General features: G+C 43.7%; 1 protein-coding gene across 1 annotated transcript in view; it reads right to left on the bottom strand.

Annotated features, from left to right (window-relative positions):
- setd1a (SET domain containing 1A, histone lysine methyltransferase) overlaps positions 1-17,053 on the bottom strand; it is a 53,647-nt gene that overhangs the window by 1,088 nt on the left and 35,506 nt on the right. The window contains exons 16-21 of the mRNA XM_056287731.1: positions 16,470-16,824; positions 6,312-6,493; positions 3,566-3,676; positions 3,174-3,293; positions 765-902; positions 1-590 (exon numbers count right to left, since the gene is read on the bottom strand). The exon at positions 1-590 is cut by the window's left edge and continues 1,088 nt beyond it. Of these exons, the coding sequence (XP_056143706.1) occupies positions 417-590; positions 765-902; positions 3,174-3,293; positions 3,566-3,676; positions 6,312-6,493; positions 16,470-16,824 (1,080 nt within the window). The 3' untranslated portion in view covers positions 1-416. The remainder of the gene's footprint in view (positions 591-764; positions 903-3,173; positions 3,294-3,565; positions 3,677-6,311; positions 6,494-16,469; positions 16,825-17,053) is intronic.

Raw genomic sequence — 17,053 nt, forward strand, 5'->3', positions numbered from 1 at the left:
TCCTCCAAAAGCTTGTTAGTACAGGGGAAGGTGAAAAAAGAAAAGAACTAAGAGGTCTTAAACTTCCTGACTGCATGGAACTTGTCAGAAGTATCACCCTGGTCAGTCCAATAATACTGGTGGAAAGGAGAAAATGCTGAATCAGTGTACCTTGACAGTACTTCCTCTCCAGGCAAGTCAGTTCCCCGGAGTTATGACCCGTGAAACTGCCTCATGAATAAGAAGTGTGCGAGAAAAGTGCAAGTGTGTGCGTCTCCATTTCCTTGATGCGTTGAGGACAGTTGATGCAGCCATGGCGGGTGGGAAAAGGTGTTAGGGCTACGGTGGCTTTGTTTTAGGGTGTGTTCTGAGGTGGACGAGGCTGGCTGGGAACACTGTACACTCCCACTTGTGAGGGAAGAGGAATGTTGCGACCACTAGTTGAGTGTCCCGCGGCAGTTCTCTGTTCCACATAGGCAGGGGATCTTGTTGTCCTCCAGGGGGAATTTGTAGTCATATGTGATCTCTTCATTGACAGCAATGGCCTGCTTTGAGTAGATGACAATCTTCTTCTGGGACTCTATGGTGATCACCTTGGCGTAGCAATTTGGCTAGGAGGGAGCAAAGATGATCAAAACATGAATAATAGACACCTCAACAATCCACCATCTCAAAACAATTTAGCAACACAGTGACTTATGAGCCATGACAATCTGGTCTGTTGTGTTTGTTATTGTGTGCATTGCTGAAAACTAAGTCGCTTATTGAGGTGTTGGTTGGCTTACAGTGCAGCAGTGGTTGATAAAACGTGCCAAGTTGCCACACTTGGTGGCATCAATAATAGTGTCGTGGTCCACTCGGAACAGATAGCTGCTTCCTATGCCCTGCTGGGCATACCGCTTCTCTCGATTGTCAGCCACCATCTGGAAAAGACAAAATCCGCATTACCATCTGAAGACTGACGAGACTGATAGGAACCAAGGGGTATGAGAGTAAGAATGGACACTTGTTCTGTGACTATCAGGGATGTGACAAATCACATCCCTGACAGGCTCTACCGTTAAGGAAAACAGCGGTCCCCCAAAATATATATATATATTTTTTTAGGACAACCCATAGGCTCATTTATAGCCCATATAAACTCAAAAGCCTAAATAAGTATCAGCGAAAAACTTAGAGAATTTCAACACAAACTTTATTTTCGGCAAACGTTTACATACTTCAAGTTCAACACAGGAAAATAACTAATTTAGAAGTAAAGTGTGTGCTGTATTTTTTCAAAATACTGCCATGCAGCACCCCACTGTGTAGGCTTTGTGCCCCACACGGCTTTCACACAAATGCACTGGGGAGATGCTATTTATAAGCACATGCATTCTATCTTAGAAGCATATGAGCTCTGGCTTCATACTGTACCATCTGCCAGACTCGACTTGGGTATTTTTGAGTGATTATTTATGATCGAAATGTGCACCAATGTAAATTAAGAATGTTCAAAGAGATGATAAACGTTCCTCCTTCACCTATAAAATATCACTTCCAAATTAAAATGGTTTTGTCACCGAATTACAATAAAAACCAATGTTTGGTCATCTCAGGTTGTTACACATAGAGACATGCAGATACATGCAACTCTGTGTCTGATCTAAAAACACCCTCCATGGAAACTCTATTCCATGTGTTGGCATTATGCCTCACCTCTGGCACTGTTGACACAAAATGAACTCTTGGTGGCAAATAGCTGTCCTTGAAGTTGAGAGCAAATGGATATATGAAGTTGGATGTTATTTTTATAGCCTATTAAGTGGTGTGAGTTAACGTTTATTTTTAACTGAGCTTGTGATTTAGGGTAAATAAAGAAATGGTTATTTGTTTTTAATTTTAATTTTTTTAGAAGGTTTAAAATTCATGAATGTGTTACGTGTGTAAACATTCACACCTCTAGTGCCTCTAACAAAAACAGGACTTTGCTGAATAAAATACTGGTTGCATGGCATGTTGCATTGGATAACAGGGATGCAAACTCATCAAGGGTGAAAAAGGCGATAAAGATGCAAACCGCCTAGCGGGGTCTGGGGGTCTTAGTTCTTCTTTTTAGCCTGGACTCGAGTCTCAAGTGCCCGCTTTTGCAGCATGCTTGAGCCTGGCCCCTTTTTCCTCCTGGGCTGTAGCCCTCTTGCTCTCCTGAGCATTGCCTGAATGATGGCAGCCATACTCAAGACACCTTCTTTCCTCTTACAGAAGATTTCTCTGCTGCTGGGCCTTGTCGGTTGTTCCTGCAGACTAACAAACTTCCTGTTTAACATAGGTCCGTCAGACTGCCAGATAGGTCCATTAGGTCCATTTAAGCTGACGTCGACACCATTGTCTCATGAATTAGTCTCATGTTCCAAAACAAATCCAAAAACAAATTCTTTAATTATGTCATTGTTATGACAGTATTAGCCCGACTAATGTTGTCTTAGCATAAAGAAAATGGAACCATCTAGGGCTAACGTCAACGTTAAGGTGACATTGGCTGAGGAACTCAACTTATGTTGTAATTGTAGGCAAAATGGTAACGTTAAACGAGTAGTCCCAGAGCCCTAAAGTCAGGGATGTTATACAAGTGGAATTTAGAATAACAAGTACACTAGCTAATGTTAGAGCTCATGGAAATAATGTTAACCCCTAACGTTACATCCAAACTGTGATGGCTAGCGTTTGCTAAATCCAAACAAGTCAACCTTATCAGGCTAATTAACCAGTCCCAAGCTTAACATATCATCATATAAGCCAATCAAGATTATCATAACGCTGCTGTAAAAGATTCTTACCTTAAGGCCACGTGGGCAGTCAAAAACAGACCTCCCAGAGATGGCCCTCTTAATCGCAACTCTTCTCAGGTGTGTTGTACGTGCCAAGCACAGAAGCCAAGAGCTTTTTTTCTCCTCCACAACTCAGAGGGTGTGGTTCTAATTTCATTCCCTGTGACTCTGTCCTTACAGACCCAGAACCCCCCCCCCCCCACACACACACGCACGTACACACACATATTTAAAAAACTCATCGGACCTACACGAATCACACAAACGACCTATTTTGGATTCAAAACGACGATTCACCAATTTCACCAAAAGGTGACAAGGTTGCATCCATTTGTAAAAAGTGAAAAGGCCAGTTTAAACAAGTAGTTTACACACTGCAAGTAGTACCTGTCTGATGTTCTGGCCCACATACTCTATCACCATCTCATCAGCAGCAATGGGCTCCATGGCAAACAGGCCCCACTCATGGATCCTACTGCGTCCAAAGCGGAGCTTCTTTTTACGGAACTGCAGAGTGGAAACAAAAACCTCAGTTACAATGATCTGAGTCAAAATGTATAAAGCAGATATCACCTCAAGTTATCATTTAAAGTTATTTTTCCTGACTGCCATGCATAACAAAAGGCTTTTTATTTAAGCTGTGTAAAAACGGGTCATCAGGTAAGGCAGCCAGCTATGGAGCCGAGCAACCCGTACGGTCTGAGTTTGCACAGGCAAAGGAACAGGCTGTCATTGGCATTGTGTCTGCATTTCACTTTTATCCAAAAGGACAAACACACCTTCAGCTGGTTGAGTTTTAGCAGGTCAGAGTCCATGACAGCAGGAGTGCCAATGACCGTGAGGAGCCGGCGCTGCTCGGAGCGCCTCTCTGACAACAGACGGTTAGTACCCTGGAGCGTAAAAGAAGACAGCAGGGTTACGCAAGAGTCACTGACATACAGTGGATATAAAAAGTCAGGAAAATCCAACAGGAACAGCTGAACTTTATTTGGGGTTAATCACAGTTAATTTAATTGATGGTGGGTGTATACTTACTATTTAAAATGAGTTTGAATTTGATTGGTTAATTCTGAACACAGCCACATCGCAATTATAAAAGGGTGTACACACTTATGCCACAAGGTTATTTAAGTTTGGTATTTTACTTTTTTCCTCCCTAAAAGGATTCAGTTTGTTTTTGCACTTGAATTTTATAGACTGCAATTTAACATTAAAGGTGGAAAAAGTTCTGACATGATTTATCTTGATTTCAATTTTTACATCACAAAAACCAGTTATTTTAACAGGGATGTGTAGACCTTTTACATCCACTGTAGTATCACATAATCATATGGCCTTGGCCTCTTAAAATACTGAAACAAAAGTGTCACCTTGACCCAAAAGGTACAACAGCCATGTTCGTCTGGTCTAAGTTCACACACTTAACGGACTGAGTAAGAAAGCAGATAAGGCTGATAGTAAACTGCATGGCGAAGGAAGGAAAGGGAAGTGCTTTTCTTTTGCTTCTGGCCCCTCGCACGTGAGTAAGATGCAAGGTCCCAAGTCTGAGAATTGTTATAAAAAATAAGAATGTACATTTTCCATCAACAGGGGTCGTACTTCTAAAAATTTTTTCATGACAATCCTAACAATCCACAATTGTGTTTGCAGCTGATGTAACTGTTACAAAGGTCAGCTGTTAACTGTGGATGAAGGACAGAGGTAATAACTGGTGAAAGTGGTTCATGCCCCTGTCTAGTGAGTATGAGATGACAAACTTCAGAGGCTAGATACAATCAGGGGCCCAACGAGGGGGGGTGCAGAGGGTGCAAGGCACACAGGTGCTGCATCAGCAGGGGTGCCAAAAGTAGTATACAGCAGTGTTTCCCAACCCAGTCCTCAAGGAACCCCTATCCTGCAGGTTTTCTTTGCAACCCTGAATAGGTACCTGTTTGTAGTTATTCAACCAATCAGCAATGAATTATGTCAGACGTTGCACACCTTGCATAATTAAGTGCTGTGAGATGACTGGTTGAGTAAGTACAAGCAGGGATATCTATGCAGGGTTACAATGAAAATCTGCAGGATAGGGGTTCCTCGAGGACTGGGTTGAGAAACGCTGGTGTACAGTAAACAATTTCTGGTTATAGACCTATTTGTTTTATAAAAGTTTAATATTTATAAACATTACTTAGATGGGAATTTTGGATTAAAATATATAGTTACATGTTATATTTAAAAAACATTTTTTGCATACGGTCTTTTGGCGCTCCCACTGATGCGGCGCCTGTGTGCATTGCACCCTCTGCACCCCCCCTCGCTACGCCCCTGGCTACAATACATTTGACTACTAGCTGCAGGGATGATATTTCTACATCCACAGCATTACATCCTCACTATCGTGGGTACACTGTAAGGATTGCACGTACTCCTGATTGAAATCCAATCAAAAACACAGATTATCTCAGGTGGTGATATGGCTGACCAGCCCACATTCTGGTTGTAACACATGCCGTCAGGTTCCCACTCTTTTTAGGAATTCATTTTCCAGGACTTTAAGAACATCTTCGGTGACTTGCTCAGATATACATAAAAGCCATCACTCAAAGAAAGTCATATTATTTCATATTAAATATCAGTGGAAGCCTCAACAGTCTTTAAACAGACTGTGTAACTTTTAGCTGGTCGCTGAACATACCACCCAAACTTCACACACTGATGCTAGCTTCATTGCTAGCTCAGACTTATTCTTTTTAACTGGAACTCGAATAAAGCTCCACAATTTTTGCGGTAATTAAGGGAGATGTTATTCTCCTTTAGAAAAGCTCCGATATAAAATATGTAAAACCCCCAAAAACTTTATTTTGCTCTGGAGTCCTTTCATAGACTTTATTGAAGGTTTTCCCTTTTACTGAATGTGCTTTTTTACCTGGTTGTAACAACAACGCTGAAGCTCTTATTTATTTAAAATAAATAAAAGCTTCGGTGTGAATTTGGAAAAGGTCTCAGTCCATTCATTTTAAAACAACAAACAAAACATGGTTTTGTTTGTTGTTTTAAATGTACAACTTTCTATTGTCTTCAAAAACAGTTATGTGGAATTGGAATAAGAAGTCCCTGCATAGTCCTTTTTTTCTTTTCTTAAGCCTTGGGGAGAGGGGGGAATCCTACATGTTTTTTTGTATTTTGTTGTTCATGTGTCTTGAATACCTGTTCAAAAAAAACAAACAAAAAAAACAAAAAACAAAACAAAACTTGAAAATCGGAAAATAAAGTAAAAAAAAGTAAAGAAAAGATTTTCTAATTTAACTTTACAATTTTTCATGGCCTCAATTATATCTCCATGACAATGTGATAAAATTAATCATTTTCCAGGTGTTTTCCAAGACGGGAAATCTTCCAGGTTTTCCAGAACATGTGGGGAACCCTAAATGTGTGCATTTACACAGTACATAATGTTTGTTTTTTTTCCTCCTTTCCAGATGAGATTTCCAAAATCAGACTGCATGTTAATACTAGATTTGTGATAGAAACTAGTTTGCTTACCATGCTGTCAAAATTCTCCACTTCCTGTATGACCTGCTCTGGCAGGTCCAGGTCTAGGTAGACATCTTTTTCCTTGCGGCTGATGGCGTAATACCCCTCACTCCTGGCACAGCCTGTCACATGCTCACGAAGTTGACCATCTGCATTCTTCTTCTTACGCCGAGGGTTTGGCAAGTTGGTAAGTGCAGGCCAAAGGTCAAGGCAAATAATGGGAAAGCACACAATGATACACAGGGATGACACTGAAACACACGCACACAGACACACATAATTTACATACATATGTACATATATCCAACAAGTCAGATTGTCGACTTCCTGCCCTAGTAAACTGTAAGTCTGCTATTGTGAAATGGAAATGTCTAGGAGCCAACAACAGCTCAGCCATGAAGCGGTAGAACACACAAGACCAAAGAACGGGACCACTGAGTGCTGAGGCACATAGCAGGTAAAAATTGTCTGTCCTGAGTTGCAACACTCACTACTGGATTCCAAACTGCCTCTGGAAGCAAAGTCAGCACAACAATTGTTCGTTGGGAGTTTCATGAAAGGGGTTTCCATGGCCGAGCAGCTGCACATAAGCCTAAGATCACCATGCACAAGGCCAAGCATCAGTTTAAGTGGTGTAAAACACACCGCCACTGGACTCTGGAGCAGTGGAAACGCATTCTCTGGAATGATGAATCATGCTTCACTACCTGGCAGTCTGACAGACCAATCTGGGTTTGGCGGATACCAGGACAATGCTTCCTGCCTGAATGCATAGTGTACACTAAAGTCTGGTGGAAAAGGAATGATGGTCTGGGGCTGTTTTACATGATTTGGGCTAGGCCCCTTAGTTCCAGTGAAGGGAAATCTTAATGCTGCAGCATACAATGACATTGTAGAGAATTGCGTGCTTCCAACTTTGTCGCAACAGTTTAGGGAAGGCCCTTTACTGTTACAGCATGACAATGCCCCTGTGCGCAAAGTGAGGTCCACAAAGACATTGTTTGCTGAGTTTGGTCAGAAGAACGTCAGTGTCCTGCACAGAGCCCTGACCTCAACCCCATTCAACACCTTTGCGATAAACTGGAACATGATTGTGAGCCAGGCCTTCTTCCCAACATAAGCGCCCAACCTCACTAATGCTCTTGTGGCTGAATGGGAGCAAATCTCAGCAGTAATAGTCCTAAATCTAGTGGAAGGCCTTCCCAAAAAAGTGGAGGCTGTTATGGCAGCAAAGGGGAGGGGTAACTCCATATTAATGCCCATAGTTTCAGTTCAACAAGAACTTACGGATATGACATTCTGGCATCCAAATGCTTTTGGCCATGGTTGCTAGTAGGGTGGGTTTTAGCATCACCAAGACTATGGAGTGGCTGGGCTTTTTTCCAATGGTGGCAATCTCAAAGGTGTGCAATAAATGGATCAGAGCACAAGATACCTCATCAAAATGTTTGCTATTTGGGAGGTGGCTCTTGGTAGATGAACGTGGTAGGTGTTGGGTGGCTCGAGCAATAACAAGTAATAGCCAGTCCACAGTATCACAGTTAACATCACAACACAAATATGGAGTCAAGGCAAATAATGGGAAAGCACACAATGATACACAGGGATGACACTGAAACACATGCACACAGACACACATAATTTACATACATATGTACATATATCCAACAAGTCAGATTGTCAACTTCCTGCCCTGGTAAACTGTAAGTCTGCTATTGTGAAATGGAAATGTCTAAGAGCCAACAACAGCTCAGCCATGAAGCGGTAGAACACACAAGACCAAAGAACGGGACCACTGAGTGCTGAGGCACATAGCAGGTAAAAATTGTCTGTCCTCAGTTGCAATACTCACTACTGGATTCCAAACTGCCTCTGGAAGCAAAGTCAGCACAACAATTGTTCGTTGGGAGTTTCATGAAATGGGTTTCCATGGCCGAGCAGCTGCACATAAGCCTAAGATCACCATGCACAAGGCCAAGCATCAGTTTAAGTGGTGTAAAACACAGCGCCACTGGACTCTGGAGCAGTGGAAACGCATTCTCTGGAATGATGAATCATGCTTCACTACCTGGCAGTCTGACAGACCAATCTGGGTTTGGCGGATACCAGGACAATGCTTCCTGCCTGAATGCATAGTGTACACTAAAGTCTGGTGGAAAAGGAATGATGGTCTGGGGCTGTTTTACATGATTTGGGCTAGGCCCCTTAGTTCCAGTGAAGGGAAATCTTAATGCTGCAGCATACAATGACATTGTAGAGAATTGCATGCTTCCAACTTTGTCGCAACAGTTTAGGGAAGGCCCTTTACTGTTACAGCATGACAATGCCCCTGTGCGCAAAGTGAGGTCCACAAAGACATTGTTTGCTGAGTTTGGTCAGAAGAACGTCAGTGTCCTGCACAGAGCCCTGACCTCAACCCCATTCAACACCTTTGCGATGAACTGGAACATGATTGTGAGCCAGGCCTTCTTCCCAACATAAGCGCCCGACCTCACTAATGATGTTGTGGCTGAATGGGAGCAAATCTCAGCAGTCATAGTCCCAAATCTAGTGGAAGGCCTTCCCAAAAAAGTGGAGGCTGTTATGGCAGCAAGGGGGAGGGGTAACTCCATATTAATGCCCATAGTTTCAGTTCAACAAGAACTTACGGATATGACATTCTGGCATCCAAATGCTTTTGGCCATGGTTGCTAGTAGGGTGGGTTTTAGCATCACCAAGACTATGGAGTGGCTGGGCTTTTTTCCAGTGGTGACAATCTCAAAGGTGTGCAATAAATGGATCAGAGCACAAGATACCTCATCAAAATGTTTGCTATGTAGGAGGTGGCTCTTGGTAGATGAACGTGGTAGGTGTTGGGTGGCTCGAGCAATAACAAGTAATAGCCAGTCCACAGTATCACAGTTAACATCACAACACAAATATGGAGTAAACCTACCACTTTCAGAACTAACAAGGTGTTGCACGCTTACCTATATGGGGAATAACAGTAAAGGGCTATGCATGATACCGCTCTTGTCCATGATAAACAGCAAACAGCCAAAGGCATTTGTAGAGAATATCAGCACTGGTCCGTTTACTGGAAAAAGGTTGTCTAGTCTAATGAATCCTGGTACCAACTACAACACCATGATGGTAGACTCAAGGTATGGCATTAAAAACATGTGGCTATGGACGCACTATGCATGGTTACATACATAAAGGTCAGTGGGGGTATGCTAATGTAATGGTTTGGGGTGCATTCAGCTGGCATATACTGGGTCCATTAATACCTGTAGATTAACACTCTGATGCCACAAAATATCTTAACATCATAGTAGGCCAGGTCCATGGCCATCATTAATGGCCATCATGCATCATGGCTGTAACACCGGTTTGTCATTTCCTACTGTGCTACTTCTTGCAACACACCCTACAAACAGCTGTGGCACAACAAAGGAAACACTAGGAGGGTATTTCGCAATAAAAACAAAAGTTTTAAAATGACCACTCAATTTCACTTTGACAAACTGCTGTAGCACTGTGCTAGATTTGGCTGAACCATGTGTGTTGAACCATGTGTTTTGGCCGAACCATGAACACTGTATTTTTGGTGTCGTCGTGTGGAGTGCAGGGAGGTGTGTCGAAGGTGTCTGGCTGGGAGAGCTGGCATTGGATTGGCTGGGTAAGCCTGGTCTGCTGCATCTGGTGGGCATAGGGACAACGGCCCTGCCTGGAGCTGCGCCTGAGGAGGAAACACCAAGGGCAGACTGACAGGATGCGGAAGTGGGGCAAGCTAAGCTAACTGCTAGCCCATGCAGTCATGGTGGGGCCTAACGTTGTGTCCAAATGAACTGATTCATCTTTCTGTGCTTTCCTTACCTGGATTATTGAGCATGCATAATTTTGACATTTTGACTCATTTCGGCGAGGACTGACTTACACTTTTACGTGAGTATGAGCGAATGACACGTAAGATGGCAGACTAAAGGAACCACCTGAGATCAGCCTCAGATGCAGACAGAGTGGGATTACACCTATGAGCCTGCAAATGAAATCTTTGGTCAAAGGCCACTGAACTAACAAGATCCTCCAAAAGGCGCAGAGCCAGCTGTTGAACGAACAGGCGACACATTAATTTTACCATCGCAATTTGATAGCCAAAGAGGAGAAGATCCAACAGAGACTTACGTCAGGTCTAGATGAGACCACTTTCCAACATGTGATTTGAGTTCACGAAGAAGGCTCGTCTAGCACAACATGGAAAGTCGAAAACCAGGCAGCAAAAGAAGTTCGACCTACTTGCTGTAAGCCAAATACATCACAACAGATGACGCCCTAAACAAGCAAACAGAGAGACGGACGCCGGACACATGCCGGTGATGTGGACAAATGGGTGAAGAATGTCTGACACAACTCAAGGCGGAGAAAGACATCCTTGCTAAGAGGCTGAATTTTGCTGTCACACTGAGGCAAATCCCACTAGTAGAACTGATCACAGCCACAGAATCAGCAATCCATAACAGCAACATCAAGAACCGGGAAGCAGAGCAACTGCGAACGAAGGTTCCAGCCTGCCTCAGCAATGCGAAGGCGCCGCCATCCAACATCAGCAGAGATGAAAGGAATGCAATCATGACTCAGTAAGGACAATAACATCATCATCCTTCTGGCTGACAGAGGCAGATGCACTGTTTTATTAAACCAGGCAGACTATCATGAGAAAGCTTTGATGTCGGTTAGCGATATAAATACTTGTGCCCGTGAAATGAGATCCAGGGAGTGGTTACAAGAAAAAGGTGATAGATTGTCTGAAGATGTTAGAACAGGACAATGCCACTGAAAGAATTTTGTACCATATATTATACCCAGGGGAAGTTACACCTAGTCTGTATGGTTTACCAAAGATACATAAACAGGATGTGCCATTATGGCCTATTGTTAGTATGATTAACTCAGTGACCTATAAAATCTCTAAGTTTCTGGCATCTATTCTTAACCCGTTTGTAGGTAGTAATGAACATTACATTCAGAACACTGGATTTTGTGGATAAGGTGAGGGACATAATTATGGAGGTGGATGAAACAATGGTCTTTTAGGATGTTACCTCTCTTTTATCATGCATTCCGCATGATGAAGCAGTGGAGGTGGTCCGTATGAAATTACAGGGCACCACCCTTAGCAGGGACCACCCTTAACACTTGAACGACCGGGATTTCACTCCTACCTAAAACGACCATGGGCAGTCAAAATGACCGCTGGCTATTAAACTCGTTATTCTGTCAAGATAAATACCCAACTGAAATATTAATGCATTGCATAAGTTAGTATGTCTGTTAGGAAACGACTGACACCAAAATTAACACTTTACTATTTTTAAACAATTTAACACTGACCACGTGTGTCTGCTCTTGGAGCTGTGTCTTTGGTCCATGTACTTCACATACAGAGGACAGTACTATAAACAGAAGCATGGGTGTGCTATGGGCTCTCCAGTTTCACCTGTAGTTGCCAACTTGTATAGCGAGGAAGTGGAAAAGAAGGCTCTGATGTCCTATCCAGGGACATCACCTAGCCATTGCAGATTTGTGGATGAAACCTGGGTTAAAATTAAATCTCAGGACGTACTACATTTCACCGAACACATTAGCTCAGTGGACAACCACATCAAGTTCACCATGGAGGATGTGAAAAATGACAAGTCAGCCTTCTTAGACTGTGAAATTGCAATTGGTGATGGGGGACATTTGATAATGTTTACCATAAACTGACATATACTGATCAGTACTTAAGGTTTGACTCTCATCATCCACTGGAGCACAAACTAGGGAGTCATCAGGACGCTGTACCACTGAGCTGGCAACGTCCCCACCAACACAGCAGCTGGGGAAGGGGAGAAATCCCACATTAAACAGCCCTGGTTAAGTATAGTTATCCTTACTAGGTGTTTGTCAAAGCCGGGAAGACACCCAAACAGTGCACCAGATGATCAAAGAGAGGAGAAGAACAACAGCTCTCTAACCATAAACCAGTGGTGATTCCGTATGTGGCGGGAGTGTCAGAACAGTTGAGACACGTATTTTCGAAACACTGCACCTCAGTTGCTTTCAAACCCATAAACACACTGTGCCAGAAACTGGTCCACCCCAAGGATTGGGTCCTCCAGTACAAAGAGAACAATATAGTGTATGCCGTTAAGTGCCAGGAGGATTGCCGTGACTTGTACATCGGGGAAACCAAACAGACTCTTGTAAAGAGGATGGCACAATACAGAAGAGCTAACACGTCAGGCCAGGACTCCACAGTCTACACCCATCTACAGGTCAGTGGCCACTCTTTCAAGGATAAGGATGTGCATGTCCTTGACAGGGAGGAACACTGGCTTGAATGGGGAGTCTAAGAGGCCATCTATGTTAAGAGGGAACAACCATCCCTGAATGAACCGGTGGGGGGGGGGGGGGGGCGCTAAGAGTGCATCTGCCGCCATCTTACACTGTTGTGATTGCAACTGTTCCTCAATACTCTGAATAGTACAAACGGTAATTGTAACTCCAGTAAATGGTCACGGCAATTTGAATATGAAACCTATCGTTGGTTGGGTTCATTATGCAACTGTATTGTTTATAAGGGTGGGATCCCTGCAATCAGTTGAGACTAAAGAAGTCCCTTTGAGTGATGAAACGTTTCTCCCCATAAACGTGTCCAGATGAACTGATTCAACTTTCTATAAAATAGGGATATATTTAAAAAATTACTTGATTTTACCAAAGAATGCTATAATTGTTTTCAAAGCCCTTTGAGACCCTTAGTTCAGAAAGCGTGAACTTTGACCTTTTCAGGACCCATAATGTTCTAACTCCACCACTGAGGATGCACAAGCCAGAGCATTCTTAGTGTCGGTCTCAAGCCCCGATAAATGGGGAGGGTTGCGTCATGAAGGGCATGCGGCGTAAAACCTCTGTCAAATCAAATACGCAAATCATAAATCAGATTTCCATACAGAATCTGTCGAGGCCTGGGTTACCAATGACCGCCACTGGTACTGTTAACCAGCAGGGTGCCTGCGGAAACTATGCTAGTGTTGGGTGAAGGAGAAAGAGCGAGAGAAGGCATGTCCAGAGGAAGCGTGACAGGAGGAAGGGTAGGAGTGTGGAGGTGAGTCAGAACCTTGAATGTTTGCACTATGACTGGTAAAGGGAGAGAGCTGGCTGATATGATGTAGAGAAGGAAGGTAGATATAATGGGTGTGCAAGAGATCAGGTGGAGGGGGAGTAAGGTCAGGAGCATCGGAGGTGGATTCAAACTCTTCTACCATGGTGCGGATGTGAGGAGAAATGGGGTAGGGGTCATTCTGAAGGAAGAGTATATCAAGAGTGTGTTGGAGGTTAAGAGAGTGTCGGACAAAGTGATGAGTATGAAGCTGGAAATCGAAGGTGTGATGATGAATGTTACCAGCACATATGCCCTGCAAGTTAGGTGTGAGATGGAAGAGAAAAAAGAATTCAGGAGTAAGTCAGACCAAGTGGTAGACAGTGTACCCAAGGAGGACAGAGTGGTGATTAGAGTGTACTTCAATGGGCATGTTGGTGAAGGGAACAGAGGTGATGAGGAGAGGATGGGTAGGTATGGTGTCAAGGAGAGGAAAGTTGAAGGGCAGATGGTGGTGGAATTTGTGAAAAGGATGAAAATGGCTGTGGTCAATACATAATTCAACAAGAGGGAGGAACACAGGGTGGCATACAGGAGTGGTGGAAAGTGCACACAGGTGGACTATATGTTGTGCAGGAGGCGCGACTGGAAAGGGATTGGAGACTGCAAGGTGGGGATGGAAGAACGTAGCTAGGCAGCATCGGATGGTGGTCTGTAGGATGACTCTGGAGATGAAGAAGAGGAAGACAGTGAAGGCAGAGCCAAGGATCAAATGATGGAAGCTGAAGAAGCAAGACTGTTGTGTGGAGCTCAGGGAGGAGTTAAGATAGGCAACTGGGTGGTAGTGCAAGTTTCCGCATAGCTGGGCAACCACTGCAGAAATAGTGAGGGAGACAGCTTGGAAGGTACTTAGTGTGTCATGTGGACAGAGGAAGGAAGACAAGGAGACTTGGTAGTGGAACGAGACAGTACAAAAAAGTATACAGAAGAAGAGGTTGGCAAAGAAGAAGTAGGATAGTCAGACAGATGAAGAAAGTAGACAGGAGTACAAGGAGACATGGCGTAAAGCAAAGAGAGAGGTGATGAAGGCAAAGGAAAAGGCATATGGTGAGTTGTATGAGAGGCTGGACATTAAGGAAGGAGAAAAAGACTTGTACCGATTGGCTAGAGAGAGGGACTAAGCTGGGAAGGATGTGCAGCAAGTTAGGGCGATCAAGGATCGAGATGGAAATGTGCTGACAAGCGAGGACAGTGTGTTGAGAAGGTGGAAGGAGTACTTTGAGGGGCTGATGAATAAAGAAAATGAGAGAGAGAGAGAAGGTTGGATGATGTGGGGATAGTGATTTAGGAAGTGTAGTGGATCTACAAGAAGGAAGTGAAGACAGCTATGAAGAGGATGAAGAGTGGAAAGACCGTTGGTCCAGATGACATACCTGTGGAGGCATGGAGATGTTTTGGAGAGATGGCAGTGGATTTTTTAACTAGATTGTTTAACACAATCTTGGAAAGTGAGAGGATGCCTGAGGAGTGGAGAAGTATACTGGTACCGATTTTTTAGTAGTAACTACAGAGGTACAAAGTTGATCCGCCATAGCATGAAGATATGAGAAAGAGTAATAGAAGAGGAGAGATGATGATTAGCGAGCAGCAGTATGGTTTCATGCCATGAAAGAGCACCACAAATGTGATGTTTGCTTTGAGAATGTTGATGGACAAGTATAGAGAAGGCCAGAAGGAGTTACATTGTGTCTTTGTCGATTTAGAGAAAGCATATGACAGTGCCGAGAGAGGTGTGGTATTACATGAAGAGGTCGGTAGTGGCAGAGAAGTATGTAAGAGTGGTGAAGAATATGTATGAGGGCAGTATGACAATGGTGAGGTATGCGGTAGGAATAATGGCTGGGTTCAAGGTGGAGCTGAGATTACATCAAGGATAAGCTCTGAGCCCTTTCTTGTTTGCAATGGTGATGGACAGGTTGACAGACGAGATCAGGCAGGAGTCTCTACAGACTATGTTGTTCACAGATGACACTGTGATCTGTAGTGAAAGAAGGGAGCAGGTTAAGGAGAGCCTGGAGAGGCGGAGGTATGGACTGGAGAGAAGAGAAATGAAAGTCAGTAGGAGCAAGATGGTATACACATGCTTGAACGAGAGGGAGGACAGCAAAATGGTGAGGATGCAAGGAGTAGAGGTGACGAAGGTGGATGAGTTTAAATACTTGGGGTCAACTGTTTAAAGTAATGGGGAGTGCGAATAAGAGGTGAAGAAGAGAGTGCAGACAGGGTGGAGTGGATGGAGAAGAGTGTCAGGAATGATTTGCGACAGAAGGGTACCAGCAACAGTTAAAGGGAAGGTTTATAAGATGGTTGTGAGACCAGCTATGTTGTATGGTTTGGAGATGGTGGCACTGACGAAAAGATAGGAGGCGGAGCTGGAAGTGGAAGAGTGGAAGATGCTAAGATTTTCGTTGGGAAAAAGGACAGGATTAGGAACAAGTATATTAGAGGGACAGCTCGGGTTGGACGGTTTGGAGACAAAGCAAGAGGTGAAATTGAGGTGGTTGGAAATGTGCGGAGAAGAGATGCTGGGTATACTGGGAGAAGGATGCTGAAGATAGAGCTGCAAGGCAAGAGGAAAAGAGGAGGTTTATGGATGTGGTGAGGGAGGACATGCAGGTGGCTGGCATGACAGAGGAAGACGCAGAGGACAGGAAGAGATGGAAACTGATGATCCACTGTGGCGATCCCTAACAGGAGCAGCCAAAAAGTAGTAGTAGTAGTAGTAGTAGCAATGTCCTGTTATAAACTTCATTTGTTGACACCATCATTCAAACTTGGGATAATGGGGCATATAACCTTAATAGTCAATCACTGATAAAACCCTAAACATTAAAATTCTGTTCAGCATCAGCATAAAGGCAGAGAGTCTCGACAGATTACACTGAGATATGTGACAACACCCCCCCCCAAAAAAAACTCCCCCTCTAACTACCCAGCCATTTGACCCCCTTCACTTTCACACAGAGATCAGAAAGGATATTCGTGTGGTGGACCCAGTGGGTGTCGTTGAGCCAGTCAGTGCTGTGGTCATCCTGCAGAAGCTTCTCATAGGTAGTTTTAAGTAGCATAAGGTCCTCATTGTCCAGGCCAGAATTCCAGATGTCATACAAGATGGTCATCTGCTCAAACTCGCTGCGCTGCTCAAACTTGATGGCAGACGGCTCAGGTGCAGGGACCGGCTTGGGCCAGCGTTGGGAGGACGTCACCCCAGCCTCCTGTAGGAAGAGCCGTTCACTCTTCCTCACTTCCTCCACCTCCTCTTCTTCAGTGTCTGAAGTTGATAACTCCCCTGATTCAAGCTCCTCTACGTCAACATCCTCCTCCAAGTCGGACTCCTGCTCAGAGTAGACAGGGATTAGTAGAGAGGACACAGTTTTTAACATCATCAACCCCTCCCCAAAAGTCATCAAGAAAAAAAAATCAAACATGAATAAACAATGTTGGCTTCATTAGTTGGTTGGGTATCATTTGGGTTTTTTTTCTGTTTTTCAGTTTTCATTATAATTACTGAATATGGTTCTCACCACATCTCAGTTCTAAATTGTAATATATATAAAATTAAGT

The sequence above is a fragment of the Lampris incognitus genome, chromosome 10 (genome assembly GCF_029633865.1).
Source record: "Lampris incognitus isolate fLamInc1 chromosome 10, fLamInc1.hap2, whole genome shotgun sequence".
Lineage (NCBI taxonomy): Eukaryota > Metazoa > Chordata > Actinopteri > Lampriformes > Lampridae > Lampris > Lampris incognitus.